The 27627-nt window shown below is 45.1% G+C and overlaps 1 protein-coding gene across 1 annotated transcript; it reads left to right on the forward strand.

Annotated features, from left to right (window-relative positions):
• LOC147625360 (beta-amylase 2, chloroplastic-like) lies at positions 1–27627 on the forward strand. Its single transcript, XM_086818686.1, has 10 exons — positions 1–353; positions 531–766; positions 1054–1161; positions 1257–1460; positions 1656–1850; positions 25939–26103; positions 26416–26676; positions 26776–26994; positions 27098–27317; positions 27458–27627. The coding sequence occupies exons 2-10, from the start codon at positions 713–715 to the stop codon at positions 27484–27486; spliced, it is 1455 nt and encodes a 484-aa protein (XP_086674812.1). The 5' UTR covers positions 1–353; positions 531–712; the 3' UTR covers positions 27487–27627.

Genomic DNA, 27627 nt, shown 5'->3' on the forward strand with positions numbered 1-27627 from the left:
GGTGCGCGCCATTTTGGACTAAAAGGTACGAGTTCTGGGCAGAGGGGGTAGGTAAGCAATTGGTGTGCAGGGACCTGTTCTCTCCTATTTTGTGCGCGCGTGTGTGTGTGTTTTTGGGGGGCGAGGCGGGGAGGTGTGGAAATATCAACAACCTGTATTTTATGCATCGCCTCTGTTCTGTTGTCTCATGCTACTGCCTCACCCCATGGCAAAAAACATTAGGTGCTGGCTGGCCGCTCACCTCTGAACTGGCGAGATCTACATATCTATTGCCATGGCAAACACCTCAACATAATTTACTGTCTAGTGCTTGAGAGCTTTATCTCTTCTACTCCAAGTTTCCATGGCTCCAAGTACATGCTTTTCATAGCGTTCTTCCCTTGTGTTAAGCACTTGATAGGCTAAAGACACTAATCGGGCTGTGTTATCTGGACGATATTGAGATTTAAACGTTTTGGCCTTGGAATAAGCTTGAATTGAAAAACATAACTACATGGAGTAGGAGCTAACAACCCATCTTTTTTCTGCAGTACCATCAACTCCTCTTCCAAAAGGCTTCTGGTCTCAATTCTCACATGTGTAGGAGCGGCAGAGCTCTCAAGCTTTACAAGGACGCCTGATAGGCCCCTCCATTTCTTTCCCGGGGATCAGGAAACTTACCGGAAGTCCACAACGCAATCGTGAGCTCAGAGCTATCCCAGGCTCAAACTTCATGGCTCTGGTTACAAATACCGACACTATCACTGGTACCACAGTTGAAGAAAAGGTATGAGTAGCCTTCGATTGCTGCTGTTATATTATTCATCTGTGCTTTTGTCATGGAACAATGCCCTGTCTGTGCTTTTGGCACACAATGCCCTTACTTCTCCCATATGAGGCTGGATACAGAAACAATGCCTGCATGCCATCAGAGTGGCCCCATCCAGGCAGCCCATGAGGCATGGACTGGAAACTGTGCCCAGCCAGCTCCCCTGTCCCATGGGCAGGGAGCGTTCTGTACTTAGCCTTAGTCTCTTTAAACATACAAACACATACAATGCTTCCTGCTTTCAGAAAACTGATGTGGAAGTGGGAACGGGTTTATTTGAGCCTTTATCTCCAAAGGAACCTGAACGAGACTTCACAGGAACGACTTATATTCCGATATATGTTATGCTACCAGTGGGTCTCCCTTCTTATCCTTTGCCATATCAAAGTGTATTCTTTCAGTTTCTATTGTTAATGTCTTAACGAGTGCTAAGTAATGAAAAATGCAGTTGGGTGTTATAACCAAGCAGAATAAAGTGGATAATCCTGAAAAGCTATTGCTAGATTTGAAAACTCTAAAGTCAGCTAAAGTGGATGGAATTATGGTGGACTGCTGGTGGGGTCTCGTTGAGTCAGAGGAACCACAGAGTTATAATTGGTCTGGCTATAAGCAGCTGTTCTCTATTGTGAAGGAGGCAAACCTTAAACTACAGGTAGCCCTTCTGAGGACCAAGGTCTTGAAAGACCACCGATAAATTTTTAACATCACGTGTTGTTTAATGCATGCACACGTGTGTAAAATACAGTTGGCATTGACACGGGGTCACCTCATGATGGTTATCAGATGTAGCGTAAATAAGCTTTAAGTTAATGCAGTTTTTTAGAACTCTCTATGCTGTCTCTTCCAGGTGGTCATGTCATTCCATCAATGTGGTGGGAATGTTGGAGATGATGTAAACATCCCATTGCCCAAGTGGATTCTCAAGATTGGCAAAGAAAACCCAGATATTTTCTTCATTGACCGGGAGGGTATCCCAAATCCAGAGTGTCTATCTTGGGGTGTGGATAAGGAACGGCTATTCAAAGGGCGCACTGGACTTGAAGTAAGCAAGTCTGATTTTCTTAGAAAAGTGTTTCAGTTTGTTATGTAGAATTTGCTAATGGACCACAAAGTGATGAAGAATAAAATGAAAAACCTGCCATAAGCTTGTCTGCTACTATGGTTTTCAGGTTTTTTGATTGCCTGAGGAGTTTGAGCTGGTCTTCTTCTTTAGTTTTGTAGGTGATTACTGCAGGGTTCTTACCTTTTTGTGTATTGCAGCTGGTACATTCCCCTCAAATAGTCGGCATTGCTCCGATCACTTTCTGCCATTTCTTGTAGTAATGTGCATCATCTTCCTACCACCCTTATGTAGCCCCCACACTCAAATCTGCAGGGACATTGACTCCAACTGGCAGAAGTCTTCGAAGGTATCAATAATACCAGCAACAGTCGGCTGGTGGCGTTGATAGCAGCAGCACTGGCAGGAGGCATAAACCCTAATCCTAACCTGCTCTGATACCATTTGATGGTTTAGGGTTAGTAAGTTGAGCTGAACTAGGGTGGTTGATACATGCTAGTGATAGAGAGAAAGAGACAATACTCCAGAGAGATATGTTTGCGCACGACTCAATGTGATTGATTGATGTCATGGATAGAAGCTTGACATCATAGCTTATGTAAAACAAGTATATAACATCTAGATATTATTCCACTCCAAGAACGGGTTCACACACTCTTACTCATTCACTCACATAAGTGAGCGTTCACACACATATAAAAGAACAATGGCCTTTTTAGAGGTTGTTCACACACACACACACACACACACACACACACACACAGGGGTACACATTGAGAACAAACTCATCCTCGAGCCGCTCAAGATAATGAGGTGGTAGAAACCGCTTCTTGAGATCGGTGACAAATTGGTCCCATTCATAGGCAGCAATCCCAAATTGGGAATTTGCCTGGGCCCAATGTGTCCACCAAGATATAGCTTCCCCTTTTATATAGTAGCGAGCTAACACATCTTTTATCTGACTTCCTACAAGCAGCAAAGTAAGCCTCAAAGTGATGAATCCATGAGTATAAAGATGTGGGATCGAGTTTACCATTATGCTTACTAAAATTCACCTTCCCGTGAAGGTGAGTCTAGGAAGTCGCCGGTACTGCCCGTGCCTCAAGAGCTGCAAGGAGACACCCATGCGCCATGTGTCGTATTTGTTCCTCTTGGTGGCAGCACGAGTACAACACATGTAGGACCTGGAATGGAAACTGGTCCAATGTGAGCCCTAGTTCGGGGTGAGTCAACCTAGGTTCCATTCGAAGCATCCAATGTCATGTGCACTGTTACATGCGGCAGTGTACTGTTACATGCGGAAGCTCTGAGATGCTTCTTTTAGCCCTAAACACAATCCATAACATGTTGATGCAAAAACGTAGAGAGAGAGAGAGAGAGAGAGAGAGAGAGAGAGAGAGAGAGAGAGAGAGCTTTGGAAATTCAGTATTTCATATGGTACAAAAAGGTACATAAATCCTTGCGGCCATAGACTGCCTCCCATGAAAAGGTAAAGTACCTAAACAAGTCCTAGTTCTATGACCCAACTCAAAAGGACATGAATGAGTCACAACAATGAGCACATAAGCCTTATATAGGCTTGAGCACATCTCATGGACTGGCTGACTGCTGGTCGGCCAGCTCCTGGACAATAAATTCACATAAATGCTGGAGCCAACAGGGATATTCCCTGGCCGATAGCCCCTGTGTCCTTCCACAAGATACTCCACAGTATATGCTCCAAAAATCTGGTTCTGTTTTGATCTTTTCTTCTATATCTTGTTGCCTTCTTAGGGTTAGCCTCTAAGCTTAGCCGGTGCATGTCTTGCACATGACATCCCCCTCTGCTAAACTTGATGATGGGATTCCAATCTGCTGCTTGGATGACTGTCATCATCCCATTCTATTCTCGGAGTCCCTCTGTCATCCTTCCTACTCTGGCAACCTTTTCACTGAATATCTTGCCCGGTCTCCAAATCCACTCTAACTTTGAAGAAGATCTATGCATCTGTTCCATCCAGTCTCCATTCCGTTCCTGCCTTGTCTCTGAACATTGTCTTGGTCTTCATTCCTAAGAAATGAGTCTGGCACTCTCACTCCACCCCTTGGAGGATCATCCTCCCTTGGAACCGTTGCCCGAAAGCCTTTCTTGGTTCACAGGACTGCTATCCCCTTTGGGCTTTGTGGAACACCACCAACCAACCTCCTGGGAGCTCTTTCTGGTCTTGTGTTCCTTGCCTTGGGCCTCGTACCTCTGCACTTTCCTGTACCTTGGACCTTTACACCTTCATATGGGACTGAATCAAGGTTTAGCCTTGCTGAGCCTGATGCTCTGATACCAATGTTACATGTGGAAGCTCTGAGATGCTTCTTTCAGCCCTAAACACCATCTAGAACATGCTGATGCAAAAAGACATACATAAGGGAGAGTAGAGAGAGCGAGAGAGCTGGAAATTCAGAATTTCATATGGTACAAATGTAACACGCGGAAGCTCTGGGGGGTCTTCTTTCAGCCCTAAACACCACTGGAAACAATCTGATGCAAAACGCAGACATGAAGAGAGAGTAGAGAGAGAGAGAGATGTTGGAAAATTTAGTATATTTATATAGTACAAAAAGGTACTCCTAATCTACAGCCCTTGGCTGCCCTCTTGGAAGAGGTGAACATCACCAAAATCTGTCCCTATCTGGGACCCTAAGGATCCACTCCATAAAGGGGTGAATGATCTACTCAATGAGCATCCTTGCCTTTTATAGGCTCTTGAACAAATAGATGAGCTGGCCGACTGGCAGTAAAAACCCATAAAGGTGATGCGCCCTGCAACCACCTCAATCTGGTCCAACCGACAGCCTTCTTTTGCAGCCGATAGTGCCCTCTTGCAGCCGCCTGGTCATCCTGGTCTCCTCTAGCCAAATAGATGAGCTGGCCGACTGGCAGTAAAAACCCATAAAGGTGATGCGCCCTGCAACCACCTCAATCTGGTCCAGCCGACAGCCTTCTTTTGCAGCCGACAGTCCCCTCTTGCAGCCGCCTGGTCATCCTGGTCCCCTCTAGCCAAATCAGCACTTGATGCTCCAAAATCCTAGCTTTAATGGTCTTTTTATTGGCTGCCCCTTCTGGATTAGCCCTGAGAATGTCCATGAGCATGTCATGCACATGACATCCCCCTTTCCTAAACTTGATGATGGGAATCCAACCTATTCTTGGATGACTGTCATCATCCCAATCCTTTCCCGAAGTCCCTCTGTCATCCATCCATCCCTGGCAACCCTTTTCTCTGAATCCCGGCCCAGTCTCCAAACCACTCTGACTCTGAATAAGATCTATGCATTTGTTCCATCTAGTCTACAAGCCAATCTTGTCTTGACTCTGAACGCTGTCTTGGTCTTCATTCCTGAGAAATGAGTCTGGCACACTCACATCACCCCTTGGAGGATAATCCTCCCATGGGACCGTTGCCTGAGAACCTATCTGGCTCACAGGACTGCCATCCCCTCTGGCTTCGTGGAACACCACCGACAAACCTCCTGGGAGCTCTTCCCGTTTCTGTGTTCCTTGCCTTGGGCTTCGTATCCGTGTACTTTCCTGTACCTTGGACCTGTACACCATCATATGGGACTGAATCAGTGTTCAGCTTTGCTGAGCTTGATCATATGGTACAAATGTAACATGTGGAAGCTCTGGGGGTCTTCTTTCAGCCCTAAACACCACTGGAAACAATCTGATACAAAACGCAGACATGAAGAGATAGTAGAGAGAGAAGATATGCTGGAAAATTCAGTATATTTATATAGTACAAAAAGGTACTCCTAATCTACAGCCCTTGGCTGCCCTCTTGGAAAAGGTGAACATCACCAAAATCTATCCCTATCTGGGACCCTAAGGATCCACTCCTTAAAGGGGTGAATGATCTACTCAATGAGCATCCTTGCCTTTTATAGGCTCTTGAACAAATAGATGCTAGTCGGCCAGCCGACTGGCAGTAAAAACCCATAAAGGTGATGCGCCCTGCAGCCGCCTCTATCTGGCCCAGCCGACAGCCTTCTTTTGCAGCCGACAGTCCCCTCTTTGCAGCCGCTGGTCATCTTGGTCCCCTCTAGCCAAATCAGCACTTGATGCTCCAAAATCCTAGCTTTAATGGTCTTTTTCTTGGCTGCCCCTTCTGGATTAGCCCTGAGAATGTCCATGAGCATGTCATGCACATGACAAGAAAAAGGTACATAAATCCTTGCAGCCATAGGTTGCCTCCCATGAAAAGGTAAAATACCTAAACAAGTCCTAGTTCTATGACCCAAGTCAAAAGGGGTTGAATGAGTCACAACAATGAGCACATAAACCTTATATAGGCTTGAGAACATCTCATGGACTGGCCCACTGCTGGTCGGCCAGCTCCTGGACAATAAACTCACATAAATGTTGTAGCTGACTGGGATATTCCTTGGCTGACAGCCCCTATGTCCTTCCACAAGATACTCTACAGTATATGCTCCAAAAATCTGGTTTTGTTCCGATCTTTTCTTCTTTATCTTGTTGCCTCCTTAGGGTTAGCCTTTGAGCTCAGCTGGTGCATGTCTTCCACATGACATGCACGCCCGTGCCATGGCTAATCCTCGGCATGACTAGCATTAATCCTTGATCTAAGTTACCATTTAGGGCATCATTAGCAACCCTACCAGCAACATTCACTCATATAAATAGGCCATTCAGTCTAGCATCTTGGATCATCTTCTCTCCTCAGCATTTTCCTTCCGTGGGAGCATTGGGAATCAACAGATCAGCAGTATATTCAGCATAGAGACAGTAGACAACATCAGTCATCATCTCCTACCTCCAAGGGTGGCCCTCAGCATTGGAGAAGAAATCAGTCTCATCATCAGCAGCATTCAGCATCTCTCTCTCATTCTGAGAATGATATTCAACATAGATCTATTCATAGATCTGAGTTGTAACCATTGCATATAATATAGCTGCATTGCATTGCATTGACACCATTGTCTATCTCTTAAGTGTCATTAAGTGAAGTTTAGTAGTATTAGCCTAAGGTTGTTTTACTACGACCAATCTCCCGCATGTCACATTGGTATCAGAGCGTTACAGGGTAAGCCTTAATTCATGTTCATTTCAAAGGTCATTCAGTAAGTCAGCATGTTAGTTGCTTCCGCTCAGTTAAATCCAGTTCTCAAGATCTTGCAGGCCATCCTTAGGGTTTCCCCCTTAGGCATGCATCAATAATCCATCCATCTGCATTCTTGCACAACATATAGGGTTGCAGAGGGCTTGCATCACCATAGTAGTCATCCTAGCAGTCAGTCTAGTATCTCGCATCCGCAAGGCAGACAGGTTTTATCCATGAGTTCTTTGGGGAAAATGACATATCATCAAAGGACTAAATGGAGTTTTGGGCTTCAACTGGCAGTAGGGGGTTCTCTTCCACATAAGAAAGTGGAAGTTTGCTCCATCATCGCCTCACGAGGTTAAGAGGTTCAGGAACGACGGAGAATAGGTCAGAGGTGACTCAGGTTTTCCGAGCAGATCTATCAGCATTTGCCATGTAGTTCCCGCAGTAAAGAAGTCTTTGGCTCAAAGGATTCAATTCTTGCAGTCGACCTCAGTCCCGACAGAAAAAGTCATAAGGGGGCAATGGTTTCAGTGGAGGAGGATCAACAAAGGAGTTGAAAGGTTGCTAGGTGTACCACCCAGCAACAGTGTAACAGAGGGGAATGTCATGTTAGCACATTCATCCCCAGATTCTGCTCTTTTATGGTGCCCATTTGGTCCCTTTTGCATGGCCCTTGCTTGTGGGCTGGCCACCCCTTTTTCTAGTATTTTTTTGGGATTTTTCCCAGCTTTTCTGGCATTTTCCAGTCGGCCTTGTCCAGTAGCTCCAGTCGGCCAGCTTCCCCCTACTATAAATAGGGGGTGCTGGCCTCTCATTTCTCATTCAGTCTTGTACATATTTTGCTCCCTCACTTATGAGACTTCTAGTGTCTCTTGCTTGGGACTGTTTTACTTCAGTATATTCAGCATAGTTCTCTCCATATCTCTCTCTCTCTTGCACTCTCTGTTCAGCACATTCTAGTGCCACTCTGCTTCTGCTCTGTGCACTCTTTCATGGTATTAGAGCTCCCGGTTTAGCAACCTCTTTGCTGCCCCAGATTCAGCACTGTTTTCACCCTCTCCTCTGCATTTTCTCTCAGATTTGCAGCCCTTTGCTGCTGCGTTTTCTGGACAGCACCTGCTGGTCTTTTCGCCTACAGTTTGGCTTCACCGACACAGCCATTAGGTACTCTTTGATCAGTGTTTTCTTTTCCACGTGGAGATTGGACATAGGCGGCCTGTTTTTTTAGGACACTAGCCTTCTGTGTGCTGCGTTTTCCTCTCCAGTGGGCTTTCCCCTTTGCAGAGGGGGTCTGTGGTGTTGTAGGCTTTGGTGGCACTCTTGGTACCTGTGGAGGACACTTCTTCTTTAGAGTTTGTGCATTTTTTGAGATTGAGCCCAAGCTTTTGTGATGGCTGCACCGACTTCTCTTCATATGTTTGCTGAGTCTGCCAAGTTGGATGGTTCCAAGTACACCCTGGAAGGTGAAGGTGAAATCGGCCTTGCGTGGTGTGGATCTTTGGGATTGGCTTGTTACACCGGCCAATGCCACCCCTCCCACCCTTGCTTCCGGTGGTGCGACTCAGGCACAGATTGATATTTGGCAGTCGAATGATCGACGCATTTTTCCCTTTCTGATGTTGAACTGTCAGGATTTTGTTCTCACTCACGTGCGTACAGCAGATGTTGCACATGAAGTTTGGAAGGCTTTTGCAGATCTCTATGAGATTAAGTCTCCGGGTCAGATTTTGGCGTTGGAAAAGCAACTTATGAACTTATCAGTTTCTGCCTTTCCATCTTTATTTGCTTTCATCTCGAAGATGAAAGATCTCCGGGACGAGCTTGCTATTTGTGGCAAGGACATCTCCACAGAGGACATGGCTATTCGGCTGCTCTCTAAACGTCTAGAGAGGTTTGATGCATGCTTTGAGTCTCTTGTTTCTTCTCCTCGTTCTGTTCCAGTTACTTGGGAGGAAGTTCTCCCCTCCGTTATGCAGATTGAGTCTCGCTTTGAGGAGCGGACTGGCACCTCTGGTGGCCCTGATGGAGCTTTGGCAGCACGAGATAAAGAGAAGAATCAACAAAAGAAAGGAAAAGGGGGTTCTGACAAGAACTCCAAGGATTCTGACAAGGATAAAGACAACAAATCTTCAATGAATAAGGACATTGAATGTCATTATTGTGGCAAGAAGGGTCACAAGTCACTCCAATGTCACAAGAAGAAGCGTGATGAAGCAGCAAAGAACTCTTCCTCAACGGCGGTGTCTCAACCCAAGAAGGATGATGGCATTCTTCTTTTAGCAAGTACTCGGCGTATACTTGCTCTTGTGACTTCTCAGTCACGGTCTTGGATTGTTGATAGCGGTGCTACTGTTCATATGACACCCCATCGAGATTGGTTCGAGGACTTCACTGCTAGATCAAGTGAGATCACTTTGGGTGATTCTTCTTCTGTGCCAGTGCATGGTCATGGCACTATCCCCATCTTCCATTTTGACGAGGACAAGAGGTACTTCTCTGACGTTCTGTATATTCCAGGTTTGGCTTTTAACCTTTTGTCAGTGAGTGCTCTTACAGCTCAGGGTGCGGAGGTGATCTTTTCTCGTTATGAGATTACCATTCGTGATAAGGCGACTGGTAGCATCTTGGCTCAGGGAGTCCAAGATAGTGGTCTCTACAAGTTGACCGCTCTGCTTTCTTCTAGTGCTTCTTCTGCTCTTTGGCATGCTCGGTTTGGCCATTTGAGCTATTAGCTTCTGCAGCGAGCTTCGAAGGATGGGTTGGTTGGAGGATTATCGACCATCAAGGCTCCATCTTCTGCATGTTCCTCTTGTTTACAGGGGAAGCAACACCGAGCTGCCTTTCTGAAGGAGGCGACACAGATCTTCGACATCACTTGCTCTCATTCATGCAGACTTATGTGGTCCTATGAGTACCGCGTCTTTGAGTAAGGCGTTGTACATGCTCGTGATGGTGGATGATTTTACCCGATATACTTTAGAAGACCAAGGATGATACTTTTCAGCACTTCTGTGATTGGAAAGCTAAGGTGGAAAAAGAGACCGGTCACTCGGTCAAGGCTCTCAGGACCGACGGAGGGGGTGAGTTCACATCCCAGGAGTTTAAGCAATATTGCAAGACACATGGCATTCGGAGACAGCTTAGTACATCATATACTCCATCACAGAATGGAGTTGCAGAGAGGAAGAATAGGACCATTATGGAGATGGCCCGTGCTATGCTTGAGCATTCTTCATTAACTCGACGTTTCTGGGCTGAGGCGGCTTCCACTGCTGTCTACATTCAAAACAGGTCTCCTATTGTTGCTCTTCCCGATAAAACTCCATATGAGGCTTTCCATGGTGAGAAGCCCTCCATTGTTCATTTCCGGATATTTGGGTGTACGGTGTATGTTCATGTGCCTAAGGAGCATTGCTCCAAGTTGGACTCGAAGTCTCAGCGCATAACTTTTCTCGGACACAGCACTGTGTCCAAGGCATATCGTCTTTATGATCCTCAGGCCGGTAAAGTTGTTGTGAGCCGTGATGTGGTGTTCGACGAGACTCCTACATCTTCAGAGGGGGGTGGTGAGCTTCTTCTTCCTTCACCTTCACCTCCGTCTCCTCCTCCTCCTCCTCCTCCTCCTCCTGCTCCCGCTGCTTCTATTACACCTCCAACTGAGGACTCGTTGGGCATTTTTGTTAGGCTTTTAGCTTAATTAAACATGATTAAAATATCTTAATGCTTAAATACTTGAATAAACATGAGGCAAAGAGCAGAAAGCTATGTTGTTTGCATTGAGACACAAGGCCTTGTTAAATAGGGCTTGAAGAGATACAAATGAAGAGACACATCCCTAATGAAAGGGTGGTGAAGCTTGCACTGAGAAATATGGAAAAAATTTCTTCTATTGTCTTATTGTCGTGCTTTAAATGCTAAATCCCAAGTTGTAACATCATTCTTTACTGTCTTCTTCTTTGTCTGCTTTCAAATGTTGGGCTTGAAGTTGACTTGGCTATATTACGACGTAGAAGAATATGAAGGTTCAACCATGAATTCTCTCAATGATACTTGAATAGTATCTGTTGAAGTGTTCCACTTCATAGTAGTAAAGTACTCATCCAAGTTGTTAGAAGAATGCTTGAAATTCTCTGCAGTGTTGAAAACTTTATCCTCTTGCTTGATATCAATTGTGTCATCCCATGTGGGTAAGGTTGAAACGAGTGTTATATCCACTTTTGTAATCTCTATATCTATCGTTGGTGGCTCATCATCTTGAGATAAAGAATCCAAGGTCTTTTCAATATCATCTTGTTATTCTTCTAAAGTCATGTTGGAAGAATCCTTGATGTTGTCATCAACTGACTCAATAAAGTTTGCTAGGCAGTCAAGACAAGTCATCATTCATGTCAAAACACACACAAATGCTTTATGCATAATATTCCTCTTTTTTTTTCTTTTTTTTTTTTCCCCCTCGAGAAAGAGACTTCTATTAAGTATGAAAAAGACATACAACAATCACAGCTATAAGCCAGAAAAGCATAGAATCACCCCAATATGTAAGGTGATTTCAACCATTGAGGAGCATCATGATGCCATGAAAGACCTGTGGGACTAGAGGAAAAGAAAATGCCATGGTTCCACTCCCGCATAAATATAACGCACTTTGCCTGCGTAGAACGAGAGGACCCCTGAATACGAGCCCAAGCAGCCATAAGAGTATGGATGATATCACCCCATATAGTACTAATGCACTGAGACCCAAAAATCTGGACACCCTCAATAGCCTCTGTGCATCTAGCTCTCTAGACCTGCCATGCTGTAATATGCATAATATTCTGGATTCCATCTTCCAACTAATTCATCTTGTACCGAACCCGTCTCGGGCACCGCCCATATAGGTATAAAGAATGCTCACAAGGGTGTCCACCCTTCCATGAGACTTCATTAGCATGCTAAGAAATCTCACCAGGGTATCCATCCTTCCATGAAGCCCTTCCACATGTACTGAGTCATGCCAGGAGCTCACACCAGGAGCTTAATTCCACATGTAACAAACCATGCCAGGAGCTCACACCAGGATCTCAATCCTTCCATGGAGTCCTTCCACATGTACTAAACCATACTTGGAATACACACCAGGGTCTATACCTACCCTTCCATGGTGTTTCTCCACACGTGTATAGTGAGAAATATGACACTTGATCTTCAACGACGGTTTCTACCGCCGCATTACCTTGAGCAACTCAAAGACGAGTTTAGGGAGGTGAGTCAAAACGCACAACTAGTCCTATAGTATGCCAATAAAATTTCAAACCTTTGTTTGCAATTGGGCATTTCTGACAAGGACAAGAAAGGACAGTTCCTTATGGCCTTGACACGCAAATCCAGTGGGAAGTGCGTATGTTTAGGCCAGCCACCTTGGAGGATGCACTCCCGTGCGCGTAGAGTGTTGAAATGAGGAAAGCCCAAGACTTCCTAGCCTTCCACTCCTAAGGCACCCGCTTTGGGGGGGGGGGGGGGTTGGGGCAGAAATAGATGGGGTCTTCGAGAGGACAGAGCACGGGAGCCTCTGGCTCCAAGAACTCGACCAATGTGCCCAAGCTTACTCCACACCAGAAAGCTCAGGCAGGCAAGACCGGTGGGAAACTGAGTATGGAAGAGACAGCTCAGTACAAGGAGGGTAGGTGTTTCTTTTGACACACAAAAGGACACACTTCTAAAGATTGTCCAAAGAAGACTACCACTCTGTAGACTACCACCCCAGCCTCCATGGGCTTCCATGGTGAGCCCAGCTCCCACAGACCCCAACGGGCGCCCCTAGTTCTTTAAACCCCAGGTCTTCAGTTGGTGCAGTCGTTAGCCGGGAGCTCGAAGATAAGAAGAAGGGTGCCCAAGACCAGGAGTATGAGCGCAACGAATTTTTCAAGACCTTTGGCTACATTGGTGGCCAGAGAGTCGTTGTCTTGTTTGACAGCGGCAGCACGGAGGATGTGGTCACGGAACATGCCACTCAGCGAGCCTAGTTCCTGCTGACTTCAATAGACAAGAAGGTTGAGGGACTTAGCAGAGGAATCACGACAAGCATCAAGTTTGTAGCTCAAGGTGCTAAATTAGTGATTCAGGGCATAGAGTTTGTGTGACACTTTATGGTTGTCCCTCTTGTAGGAGTAGACATAATTTTGGGGATTCAATGGTTTCACAAGTTTCAGCTAGACAGACTGGCACACTTTTTGGATTGCTCGGGATGTGTCCAAAGCCCCAATGACCATTAAGTGTGAGCGAGGAATCCCGAACTTTCCTCTCATAAGTCACTTGTAGGCTAAATGAGAAATCAAGAAAGGCGCACAATGTGCGATGATTTATATCTAGATTGCCTAGACGGTGGCCCATGCTTCTGAGAAATACCAAGCATCAAGTTTGAAGCTCAAGGTGCTACATTAGTGATTCAGGGCATAGAGTTTGTGCGAGACTTTATGGTTGCCCCTCTTGTAGAAGCAGACATAATTTTGGGAATTCAATGGTTTCACAAGTTCCAGCCAGACGGAGTTTTTGACGTTTTGGGATTTTTGAGGTTTTGGGGCAAAACGTTTCGGCCTTCGACTAAGAAACGTCAAGGTTTCGGATTTTTTTCTATATAATTTTGCATTACTAAAGTTCCAAAAAATAGGAACTTTCAACTTTGAGAAACATTTTTTTTTTTGAGAAACCAAAAAAATCAAGAGTTTTTGAAACTTTTCGAAAGGTTTTGGGGTTTTGGGGTTTCTCACTCCAGAAACGTGTTTTCATGTAACTATGATTGGGATTGGCACACTTTCCAGATTACAAGGAATGTGTCCAAATCCCCAGTGACCAGTGTGAGTCAGGAATCTCAAACTTTCTTCTCATAAGCCACTTGCAAGCTAAACGAGAAATCATGAAAGGCATACAATGTGTGATGATTTATATCCAGACTGCCAAGATGGTGGCCCGTGCTTTTGAGAAGTATCTCCATGAAAAGTTCCAGAATATTTTTCTTTGGGACAATCTCCCTCCCCAACTCCCCCGACTGGAAGACCATAAGATAGACCTCCTTCCACGCTGGGATCCCCCAAGAAATTTCCTATACCGCCAATGGAATCGGAGTTGGACTGCCAACTCCAAGAACTGTTGCAATCTAGCTTCATACGTCCTAGTGTGTTCCCATTTGCAGTCCCGATCTTGTTCGTCAAGAAATAAGATAGTTTCTCTTGATTGTGTGTTGATTATTGTACACTTAATAACCTGATTATCAAAAACAAGTTTCCGATGCCTCGAATAGATTACATTCTCATGAGGCTGAATGGCACCAAGATGTTCTTGAAATGAGATTTGAAGAGTGGGTACCACCAGGTTTGGATTATTAAGGGGACATCCCAAGACGGCCTTCCGTACATAACAAGCCCACTATGAATTTGTGATCATTCCTTTTGGCTTGACGAACGCCCCAACCACATTCGACTGCATGATGATGAGGATATTCAGGGACTTGATTGGAAAGTGTGTGTTCATATTTTTGGACGACATACCGGTATTTTCAGCTACGGTTGAGTAGCATGACATTGATGTGGAGAAAGTTTTGAAGTTGCTAGAAAGCAATGAGCTCTATGTCAATGAGAAGAAGTCGGAGTTTTATTTGTTCAAGGTTCACTACCTTGGGAGACATAATCAATGCCGAGGGCATCCGACTTGATCCAGCCAAGGTGGTCGAGATAGTCAATTGGGAGATACCACATACCGCAACGACATCCGATCCTTTGAGGGCATATGCCAAGCATATTTCACCCACATTGACAGATTCTTTGACCTCTCGACAGATTTTACAAATCTGCGTAAGGGTGTCAAGACTAGAAGACAACGGATCTGAATGACTCCACGAGCATTGGAGGCATTCAAGAACCTCAAAGGTGGCTTTGTCAAAAGCTCCTTGTCTAGCGCTTGCCTCGTGGGACGAGCCATTCCAAGTAGTCAGTGAGATGCAAGTAACATCACGATTAGAGCTGTGTTACAACAGAATGGCCATCTAGTAGCTTACATGTCTCGTAAGTTACTGCCCGCAAAAATAATTATTTAGTCTACGATTGGGAACTCCTAGTAGTAATTTAGGTCCTGAAACATTGGAAGCATTACTTTATGGCCAAGAATTTGAGATTCGCACTGACCATCAGGGATTACATTGGATTCAGAAAATAGCAGTAATTCAGGCTGTGAAACATTGGAAGCATTTACTTTATGGCCAGGAATTTGAGATTCGCACTGACCATGAGGGATTACACTGGATTCAGACAATACCAAGTGCACAGTGGAGTGGCTGTCAGCATCGTTGGATCCAAATTTTCCGGCAATTTAGTGGCATGATCGAGTACCTTCCAGGTAAGACCAACCCAGTGGCTGATGCTTTGAGCAGGAAGGGAACAATGACTTTGATTTAGAACACTAGACTTGACCTTGTTGGTACGGGACTAGATGACATGAAGCACACGCACTCGGATTTCGAAGAATTCGGTATTATACAGTGCAAGCAGGCATTGGATGCCACAGGACCATGCCACTTTTTGATACAAGATGGTTGGCTTTTCTACAAAGGCTGACTTTGTGTCATGAAGTTCTTCAGGGCAGCTCTTCTCCATGATGCCCATGACGCCATCACTGGTGGTCACAGGGGCATTGTAACCGCTCCCTATAGGAGGCCTACAAATCGGAAGACAAAATAGACATTTTTAGATCGCTTAACTAATACCAACAATGGATATTATTAGCAATATTAAAACTGAAAATGACCAAGAACACTTAACACCATCACTGGGGCCGGAAAGGGCCGCCCTCCCCCCCCTTCCCGCCCCTCCCCCCCCCCCCCCCCTCCCCCTCAATACAGTTTGTATTTCTTGGAGTATTTATATGTACAAGTGTTCACAGGCCTCATGGCCAGATTTCTCCATAACATGGAGTGAGAACTACTGAAATACAATAAGATTTTGTCGATGAAGAATCAACTGTCGGAGTAGACCAAATTACATGCAGTCTCCCACCTTCACTGGGTGAATACCTACCCTCACTGGTCTTCCGGGATCGTGCACCAACAGGCACGCTCGTACTAATGCGTGGCAAGGTGAAGCGCCGCGGAGGAAGAAATACCTGGTGCTCCCAAGTCAGCTTTGCTCCCAGTTTTTTCTCATACCCACATGACCTTCACTGGCTCCTCTAAAAGTGAGGGCGCGGTCAGGGCAATCATAGGAAAAATCACTATTCCGGTGGCCTTCCATGGTGAAGGCAAGTGGGGTTGATGCTTGCCCACACAAAGCTTGTAAAAACAACATTTAACTTTAATTTTATGTGAATTTGGAAGAAAATATAGAAACAAGTACCTGGTAAAGATTTTAATTCAGATCTCAGCAGAGAATATCATTCCCTTTTGTTGTTGTAACTATTTGGTCCTCGTAGCTCTATTTCACATGATGAAATCCATGCCCGGACACGAGACAGGTGGAAGAAGACATGGGGACAGGGTCCATAAGGTTTGATTAAGAAAAAGCACCATTCTTGGTCAAAAAGCAAGAAAAAGCAAAAAGTCAAACAAGGTTGACCGTGAGCCAAGGGAACCTTTGGAAAGAGGAGACTGAGCCGGACCAAAAAGCTAAAAGGTGCTTTCTCAAAAAGTAGCTCTAAGGCCAAAAAGCAAGGCCTTAAAGCCAGAAAAGCAAAGCACCAAAAGTTGACTAATATTTTATTAATAAAAGTAAAAAGAGAAAAGCAAAAGCATGAAGGCTTGGACTTCTCTTGTAGTATCATGAACAAGATGATTGAAGATTGAAGGAGATCGTGGAGTATGTGGTGGACATCATTATGATCATGAAGAGATTCTTCTTTGCCATCAACACCTTCTCCAACATGCTTTTTAGAGGTACGGTCATCCCAAGACTTGTATGGGCATATGGATGCGTGTACGGAGCTGTATGGACAGAAATTTTAGAAATCCTGAAAATTTCAGAAACCCTAAAAATGCTCCAAAAATCCTAAAAACTGCTTTTTGGATGTTTTTATCACCCAAAAACCATTAAAACAGGTTTTATATCAGTTCTCTTGCGAGAAAGAGCTTTTCCATGGTTTTCTTCATGGACAAGGCTATAGGAGTTGTGGAGATTACTCATGGGATGAGCGAGTGTTTCTTGGACTTGGACATATAGATTGGACATGGAACATGAAGCTTGGACATAAACATGGAACTTGGACGTATAGGTTGGGCATGAAGCTTGGACATGAACATGGAACTTGGTTATGGAACTTGGACTTGGACTTGGACTTGGATCTAGACTTGGACTTGGACTTGGATTCATTGGATTTAGATTTGGATATTTGGATTTGGTACTACCCCGGTGATACCCCGGTGAGAGATACTTGTGTGTCATCCCCATGGTGTGCTCGACATCAGAGATCTTGTACGTCGACGTCGACATCGACATCGACATCGACATCGACATCGATATATTTGTTTGTTTTGTATTCATTGATTGTATTGATCCTGGCCAGCGTGCTCGTGGATTGTTCTTGAATAAATTCTTGAAAGGGGGCCGGGCCTGTTCCCCGCTCAATGTGGTGTACTGTCCAAGATTCCCATTTTCTTTTCTGTCTCTCCCCTCTCTCTCTTTATATTTTTATCTCTTGGACACGTTGTTGAGTCTGTCACTGCACACCCTGCTGGGCTTACAGTGGTATTAGAGCAGGATTTCTCTTGAAGAAACTTTCTTGGGGTGACAGCCATGCTGAGAGCAGAGGGAGACCAAGGACCTCATGAAGGGAACAACTATGAGGCCAATATAGGACTTCAGGATGGGAACCGGGTTCATCAGAAGAGTATCATGACTTTCAGCAGTTCAGATGACCTCTTAGAGTTAAAGAATTTCCTTCTTGGAGAACCAAGAGAGAACAGTACCAAAGAAGGGCTCAAATGTTTGCAGATTTCATCAAGGATTGAGCCACCGAAGCCGAAGGAGTTGAAGCTGCTAAAGCCTAACTTCAGGCCAAAGGAGTTACCATTGCAGGAGGATCTAGAGCCTACCTGCTCTATTTATCATGGAGGAGAGAAGGAAGCTATGTCTAGGCCTGCTCTTTCAGATGCAATTTCTTCAAGACAAGTAAGGGAAAGGAAGGCAAAGAAGCCAGAGAGATTGGAAGATAATGAGATTGACATCATGCCAGTAAGTTCGACAAATGGTTTGCAATGGTGCTTAGCCCATTGCATGCTTTGACAAATAAAGCCATGGGATCTTTGTGGACCAAAGCTGAAGCCTGAAACAGAATCCTTTTGAAGCATTGAGACTTTATGCTAGCAAAGGACCATGGTTGGATATTCTAGACCTTTTTTTTGTGGTTGAACATGATGAGATTGCATTGGAGCAGTCTTGAACCAAGCAGGCCATGTTGTGGCCAATGAATGTCAAAACCAATAAGGAAGAAGATGCATTATCTCGGAGACCCTTGAGCCATGCGGTTTCTATGGGTTACCATATGGATTTCACTTGATGAAGGATCCTTATGCTATCAAAGAGGACTTCAAAGATGTTTTGGAATAGATTGCACAATAGAAATTTGGTGACTTTTTTTGTCATCAAGAAGGGTTTTCTTATGATACAACCGAGGTCATGTGTAACTCAAGCAATTGAGGCCAAAGTAATGGAAGAGTGCCATGCTTCTCTATACATGGGGCATAGAGACACCTTGACTACACTTCAAGCTTTGGAGAGCTATTTTTATTGGCCTAGTATGAGAAAGACATTGAGCTTTATGATTCGAGAATGTTTGTTTTGTCAGAAGGTCAAGTTTGATTGACAAACACCAGTAGGATTATTGCACCCATTGAATGATCTATGGGAGAATATTCCTATGTATTTTATCTTTGGATTGCCAAAGTCAGGGAATGATGGTATATGGCCCTTTTAGGATACCAAGAAGATCAACCATGTTATCCCCAGAGGAACTTGTTTTGAAGAATCCACCAGGGACGGAAGAGCCAGAACAGATTGTGTTTCATTCTGTGAGAAAAGGAGGAAAGACAGTGGTCAGAAAGTTCCTCTTGGAATTCAAGAGTTATTCGCTGTTGGACGTGAAATGGATGCCAGAGGAGTACTTCTAGGACTATCTAGATATACTTCGAGCTTATGAGCATTGAGAAAGTGGTTGTTCGAGATGTATTTGAAGTACAGATATGGACGTCTTGCAATCAAGACAGATTCAAGAGGGAGGGATCATACCTCTAGTCCTCTTCACTGTATATATATTGGACTGGAATTGATCATTATTCTGCTTATAATGGTTATTTGGACATGCTCTAGTTTGGGTGGAAACAATGCCAGAAAGCCCAAGGAGCAAGATTTGTATATGGACGGCAATGATACCCGAACGAGATTTGTATATGGGAGGCAACGATGCTAGATGACCCATTGGACGGCAACGATGCCAGATATATTGGACTTCGCAGCCGGGCGGTCATTGCGACCAGATGGCCCATATGACTATTGGATTTCGCAGTCGGGCGGTCATTGCGACCAGATGGCCCAAATGACTGTATTGGATTTCGCAGTCGGGTGGTCATTGCGACCATATGGCCCAGATGACTTTATTGGAGTTCGCAGTCGGGCGGTCATTGTGACCAGATGGCCCAGATGACTATTGGATTTCATAGTCAGGCGGTCATTGTGACCAGATGGCCCAGATGACTATTGATGAACTCTCGGGTGGTCCCAGTGACCAGATGGCCTTGAGGAAAAGTCTGAGCGGTCCTAGTGGCCAGATGGCTCAGCACGGTTTCGATGAAACCAAATTGGACAGTCCATGAACAGGAGGATCATTACTTGTCCATTGCATACTGATGTATGTCTGAATTTCTTCGACTTTGTGTGCTGTTTTTGATGTATGGACAATGCTTGGATTTATGGCATGTGATAGTCCACTGGGCTCCAGACTACCTGGCTAGTACCTGGAATACCCAGTAGACGTGAATGATGCATACTTGTTTGTTGACTAGCTTGTGTCTAGTTTTTGCAGGAGGTAAGTATGCATTTATTTTATATCTAACACATGTGACAGGCCATGAAGATGTACCATCAAGAACATGGACATCGGTCAAAGAAAAGGCATTGAGATATTGCCAGATGAGGAGATGACACTACAGATATGGGGAAAGACCAGATGCACAAGCTCACCAGATGGGACTAGTATCTTCAAACATATGGAAGTACTTCATGTACTTTGAACACACGGATATACTTGAAACATATGGATGTACTTGATGTACTGTGAAACATATGGATGTACCAGGAACATATAGATGTACCAGGGACATGGATGTGCTTGGAACACTTGCGGTCCGCAGTTGAGGACAACTGCAATGTAAGAGGGAGGGAATGTAACTATTTGGTCCTCCTAGCTCTATTTCACATGATGAAATCCATGCCGGACACCAAACAGGTGGAAGAAGACATGGGGACAGGGTCCATAAGGTTTGATTAAGAAAAAGCACCATTCTTGGTCAAAAAGCAAGAAAAAGCAAAAAGTCAAACAGGGTTGACCGCGAGCCAAGGGCACCATTGGAAAGAGGAGATTGAGCCGGACCAAAAAGCTAAAAGGCGCTTTCTCAAAAAGAAGCTCTAAGGCCAAAAAGCAAGGCCTTAAAGCTAGAAAAGCAAAGCACCAAAAGTTGAGTAATATTTTATTAATAAAAGTAAAAAGAGAAAAGCAAAAGCATAAAGGCTTTTTGGCAAAAAGCAGGGTCTCTTACAAGTATAAAAAGGATTTGACTTCTCTTGTAGTACCATGAACAAGATGATTGAAGATTGAAGGAGATCGTGGAGTATGTGTGGACATCATTATGATCATGAAGAGCTTCTTCTTCGCCATCAACACCTTCTCCAACATGCTTTTTAGATGTATGGTCATCCCAAGACTTGTATGGGCATATGCATGGGCGATATGGACGCGCGTACGGTGCTGATCAGAAACCCTAAAAATTTCAAAAACCCTAAAATTGCTCCAAAAATCCTAAAAATTGCTTTTTGATGTTTTTATCGCCCAAAAACCATTAAAAAAGGTGTTATATCAGTTTTCTTGCGATAAAGAGCTTTTTCATGGTTTTCTTCATGGACAAGGCTATAGGAGTTGTGGGGATTACTCATGGGATGAGCGAGTGTTTCTTGGACTTGGACATATAGATTGGACATGGAACATGAAGCTTGGACATAAACATGGAACTTGGACATATAGGTTGGGCATGAAGCTTGGACATGAACATGGAACTTGGTTATGGAACTTGGACTTGGATCTGGACTTGGACTTGGATTTGGAGTTGGATTCATTGGATTTAGATTTGGATATTTGGATTTGGTACTACGTCGGTGAGAGATACTTGTGTGTCATCCCCGTGGTGTGCTCGACATCAGAGATCTTGTACGCCGACATTGACATCGACATCGACTTGGATATCTACATTGGCATACTTGTTTGTTTTGTATTCATTGATTGTATTGATCCTGGCCAGCGTGCTCGTGGATTGTTCTTGAATAAATTCCTGAAAGGGGGCGGGGCTTGTTCTCCGCTCAATGTGGTGTACTGTGCGAGATCCCCATTCCCTTTTCTCTGTCCCCTCTCTTTATATTTTTATCTCTTGGACACGTGGTTGAGTCTGTCACTGCACGCCCCGCTAGGCTTATAGTTGTACTCCTAATGGGTGGAACCAGCAGGTACAAATAGGGCAGCCAACCGATACAAAGGTGACAGTCAACAGGTACAGTTGTGGCAAATGCAGTTAATGATCATGTGTTGTAGGGTTGTAAATAGGTAATCAGCAGGCGGGTACAGGTGCTGCAGTCAGGTACAATTGCTACAGTCAGGTACAATTGCTACAGTCGGGTAGAGTGCTGCAGCCAGGTACAATTGTTGCAGCTGGGTACAATTCAACCAAACAAACAAGACGGGGGTGCAAGCTTGACTCACCACCCAACCATGACAGCCGTGGGCAAGCCCACAGTCTTGGCTGTCCCCACCGAGCCACGAGCTGAGCTAACTAGGTTGACGTACTGACCAATCTCTACCTCGCGACGTCCCATACCGCCACGAAGCTACCCTCGTGGGCCTCGAGATTGCTCTGCTGCGTAAAGCAGGTGCACGTCTACACTAGATCCAGACTCCAGACCATAGAGCTCTCATAAAACATGTGAGACTCTATATCACTAATGACTAACCTTGGCCACCCTTTTATAGGCTCTTGGCCGGTCATCGGGCGTCCACACTTGGGCGCCCGCTCGTCCATACTTGGGTGCCCGCCCGTTAGTCTATCCCTAACTCGGCTCGCCAATCAGCCTGCCTAGCTCCAAGCTTCCCCAAACCTCGAAGCTAGTCTTGTGTGCGTGTAGCACACGGTAGATACACACTGTGCACATAAAAAGGGGGGGGGGACTTCAGCCCCTAGTGCTGTCTCGTGTAGATTTTTCATATTGTTGTTTCAGGGATTTTCAAAGTTTGATGATGATATTGTCAGATGCTATGTATGATGCCATGATATTATGTATGGGATAAGGTTTTATGTGCACACGCTTCCGTATTTTATGACAGGGTCCAGTGTGAAAGAGCATGACAAAAAGGCATTAAATGTCTAAAAGACCAGGTTGTGGGGAAAATCTCAGCAACTCCTGTAAGAGCTAGCTGACCGGGAACTTCTTATGGGCCGGCAGTGATGGGAGGCCTGCCAAGGCCAAGGTGGCATGGAGAGTGATCATTCAGCCATGATGTAGAGGGGGCTAGGCCTCATCGACCCTGCTATTCAGAGCCGTGTCCTGCAAGGTAGCTGATTGTTAGAGGATTCCTTCCTGATGGTGAGCCTTGGAAGGACTTCCTCTTGGCCTAGATTTCAGCCCGTACCTCGAGTCTAGGGGGCCCTTGGCCATAGAGTACCAAATGGATCTTCATAGAGATGCGGGCCTACAATTTTAGTCTAGCTTTTGAGGACAGATTTGTAGCCAGTTTACTTCGAGCTTGGGATCGGGGGCCAACCCTTAGGCGGATAGGTCCGATAGCCTCAGAAGAGTAGCTTCGATAGCCATTGGTCTGGAACCCCTGATCCGTTTACCCAGTGAACACATGTTGGGGCTCGACCTCATGTATCGTGGGGCGCTTTGAGCATAGGAGTTGCCAGGTCGATTGGATCGCGCACAGGCAGTTACCACCGGCGGTGCAGGAGAGAGGCTTGACAGGGATTGGGGGGTAGAGACATGCGCATCATTGACATCGACTCAGCTATTCCTCAAGAGTGGCTGGCTCCTATCCCAGGCCCGACTTCCCCAGTGTGGGCAGGCGTGTTTACCAGGCATGATATTCTTGTGGCAGTCCACGGAGCAGATGAGGGCAGTGGTCTGCACATTTTTTCTATTTGATCCCATGGTAGATTAGAGAGATACGACCTCCCCTTAGAGGATTTCAGTGGATGCACCTTACAAAGGGTGAGGGTGATTGGATTTCAGGCATGGGAGTGGCACATAGACCCACCATTGGCTAAGGTGGCTAGGGAGAGATTCTGGCGGCTATGGATATGGGAGTGCCGACATCTGACGAGCCTACAGTGGGACCTGGTTGAATGGACTAGGCATGACCCTGCTGATCGGGAGGAAACTCTGGATGCTCCCTTATTTGCATATACAGCGCAGCTAGGCCGTAGGATCCAGATGCGAGAGATTGATGGCACCCTGGCAGCCATAGTTGCATGCATTCTTTGCATGCGTGCATTCGCATTCGAGAATGCCAAGTTTGCAAAAGAATGCAACGAGGGTGGTTGAGTATGCATTCGTGGCATGAAACTTGAAAGCTGAATTTTAAAGCTAGGGACTAAAAATTCAAACATATACATCTCACAATCAGAATGTCATGACTCACAGACTCACACACATAAACTTCAAAGTTCACATTTAGAACTTCAAAATGGACATTGAAAGTTGAAACTGAAAAGTGCTGGAAATGTACTCACATTATGGCCATAAGTGTAGTACAAAAGTAAGAGTACTAAAGAGTAAAGTACTCTAGTCCCAAGGCTAAAAGCCCAACACACAAAAGTGTGCTCACAGGGGGAAAAAACCCTTGTCCAGCCAAGGTAAAAAGTGCTCATGTATGAGACCTATCACCTACTGAACAAAATGTTTAATTATCATTCTTCATCCTCCTTATCGGAGGAAGAAGATGAAGTGTAATCCTCATCAGTCTCCACATTGCTAGCTTCAACCTGGACATAATTGGCATTTGTTGCTGTATGCATGTTCTCTATATTCTCATCCTCTATACTCTCACGAACCTCTTGTAAAGCAACAAGTCTGTCATCATCTTTCTCCTTGTTGATCATCTCCAAAGTTACCTCCTAGTCAAAGATTGGTGTGTATGTAAACCAATCTCTCAGTGTTTGATGGTTTGACCCTTCAGTGTTCACTGCTCAGCCGGCTCAACCCGCAAGCTCATGCTCACGAGTCACTGCTGAGCCCGTTGCCCACTCGCGAGATGCTGCCCAGTGCCCATGAAGTCGTCGCACGCAATATATAACACAAAACGTTTAAAAAAACATAAAAACGGCCAAATTTCCGGCCAAAATTTTTAATGGAAAAAAAATCCACGTTTGCAAAGGCCACGCATTCGCAAGCATGCTTCAAACGTCTGCATTCGCGAATGTAGGTAACTATGCCGGCAGCAGGCACAACAAGTCACAGACCTCTCACAGCGTTTCCTCTAAGATTTTTTGAAGAGGCTTTGGGACAATTTTCGGCCTAGAAAGATCACCCTCTTTCTTTGGCTAATGCCACACAGGAGCTTGGCGGTCGGCCAGCAGCTTGCCCGAGGTGCGGCACCCTCAGGAGTCTCAACGACATTGTCTTTGGGATTGCCCGAAGGCTCAGCAAGTTTGGCGGATTCTCCGCATCTTCACTATGTATGGACAGGGTAGGGCCTCGACCTGGATCATTGCATGGGGCACTGTCTCTTGGGCGGCCACAGAGGTTGAGGTGGTCAGGGCTAACGAGGAGGATAGTGGAGGGCTAGCTCTTCAGGTCTCTCACCACCGCATTTCGGCAATACCAGTCAGCCCGACCTATAGACCACTGACGGCGACCAAGCTCATGCCAGAGATGGGAGATTTGCAGTAGCGTCGTAGCTTGGCACATATGGCGAGATCGATGGAGCGAAGCCATTGAGGGTATCCACTCCCCGCCAGCAGAGTCTATTAGGAGCATTTGGCTCGATATCATACATACCCTCTGCGGTTAGTGGGGGAAGTTGCAGGGTGGATCTAACCGCATGCGGAAGAAGCAGGAAGATTTATTGAGGCTTGGCCCTTTTCTCACTATTAGAGGTGGTGGTCCCACTTGGCATTATAGCAACCCCTCCGCTCCTCCCTCCCCCCCCCCCCCCCCCCCCCCTCCCCCCTCCCACCATGAGATAGCCTTCTCCTCATAGAGCGGCCAGCCAGAGTAGAAGCGTCTCTTTCCCCTCTTTTGATTACTTGATCCCCGCCCTATACATGAGGCAAGTTTGTATCTAGCCCTTCGTGGTTGTTTTTAGCCCTTCGTGGCTGTTTTTTCAGTAACTAATAGAAGGATCTTTTTCCCAGGAAAAAAAAAGAAGCAGACCAGTAGGCAGAGTGGTCCACTTTAATAAAGTTAATATATCAGTCTTCCCATGTTCCAAAGCTTGCTAAGGCTCTTTCTCACTTGACACTGTGGCCATTTGACTAACCTTAGAAGGTCAAAGAGAGTAAATTATTGTGGTTCTCTTTGAATGATTCTTTTTTTAGTTTCTTTTGATTAAGTGGAGAACACAGTGGCAGCAAGACACAGTCATTCCAGCACATATCTTTTGTCACACTACATATAGTTTTGGCTTTTGGGTTTCCCTCTTGTGAAAATTTAATAGAGATTAAAACTTTATCCCATGTTTCGGTGTCTTATCTGCAGCTGTACTTTGATTACATGAGAAGCTTTCGCCAAGAGCTTGACAGTTTTTTTGAAGATGGAACGATTGTGGAGATCGAGGTTGGCCTTGGTGCTTGTGGAGAGCTTCGCTATCCTTCCTACCCTGAAAGACGTGGTTGGAAATACCCTGGTATTGGAGAGTTCCAGGTAACTCAGTAATGTGTGGCTAAATTTGATCTCTGGAGATGTCTGTAACTTAAATTTACTCCTGAGCATACTTACATAGGCACACAGATATGCATGGTGCAGACCATGAATTATGAAGGAATATATATACCTAGATGAATCCAAGAACATGCCCAAATTCACCTTATAAGAAAGTGCAATTTATAACCTTATGGTAGTCATCCACAAGACAATAAACCATCAATTTATGAAGGAATCTTTATACTCGCCCATGCTTCATGCATTCATGAAGCTAAAATTGTTTCACCGTATCCACATCCACCCTTTGTGCAGTGCTATGATAAATATTTTCAAAAGAGTCTGGTGAGAGCTGCAGAGGCTAGAGGGCATTTGGAATGGGGCAAAGGACCTGATAACGCTGGGCAGTACAATTCAAAACCTCAAGAGACAGATTTCTTTCGTGATGGGGGTGATTGGGACAGTTACTATGGCAGATTTTTCCTCAGATGGTATGCCCAACAGCTTATAGATCATGGTGACCGAGTCTTGTTTTTGGCTAATTTGGCATTTGAGGGCACACCCATATCAGCTAAGGTAGAGCCGGAAACCTTGCCTCTTTTGTGGTGGTATTCAGAGTCACAAAGGATAACTAACGCTACAAGGTTATCTTATTGCCTACTATGATTTCTGCAGATATCAGGGATACACTGGTGGTACAAGACTGCTAGCCATGCTGCAGAGCTTGCGGCCGGTTTCAATAACTCAACACATAGAGATGGTTATGCACCTATTGCGCACATGTTTAAGAAGCATAATACAACATTTAACTTTACTTGCGTAGAATTAAGGACAATGGCTCAAGCTAAACAGTTCCCTGAAGCAATGGCAGATCCTGAGGGTTTGGTTTGGCAGGTAAACAGATGTGCCCTGTCTACATGCATTGCCTTCTTATTGTCTATGACTGCATTATGGACCCTGCTGCTAAAACACAATAATCAATGTCTTCAAATTGCAGGTGCTGAATGCAGCTTGGGATGCTGGTATACATGTGGCCAGTGAAAACGCCTTGCCTTGTTATGACAGAGATGGTTACGATAAGATTTTAGAGAATTCAAAGCCCAGGCATGACCCTGATGGTCATCATTTGTCTGCTTTCACCTACCTGAGGCTTAATCCCACATTGATGGAGGAAAACAACTTAAAAGAGTTTACACGTTTTGTCAAGCGCCTACATGGTAAGGAGATGTCTTGACTCTTTAAACCCAACCCACCTCTCTCTCTCTCTCCAGATCTCTCCTTTTGATCATGGTCCTTTTAGTACAGTTTTTTGTCTTTTCAGCGGGCTTGTGTGAATATTATGGCATCTTGTTTGCAGGAGAAGCAGTTGATGACTTGCAACTGTGATCAAGTTGGTGTCTCCCATATATCTTTGTAAATTTGCTGAAGATAAACAATAATACCTGCTTTTCTGACATGCCCTCTTAACTTAGGGCTTGGATGTTGTACTCTATTGGATGTTCAAGAAATGGAAGTTAAAGTTAAGCT

Source organism: Cibotium barometz, chromosome 24 (assembly GCF_041138505.1).
Source record: "Cibotium barometz isolate CiBa-2024 chromosome 24, ASM4113850v1, whole genome shotgun sequence".
NCBI classification, from domain to species: domain Eukaryota; kingdom Viridiplantae; phylum Streptophyta; class Polypodiopsida; order Cyatheales; family Cibotiaceae; genus Cibotium; species Cibotium barometz.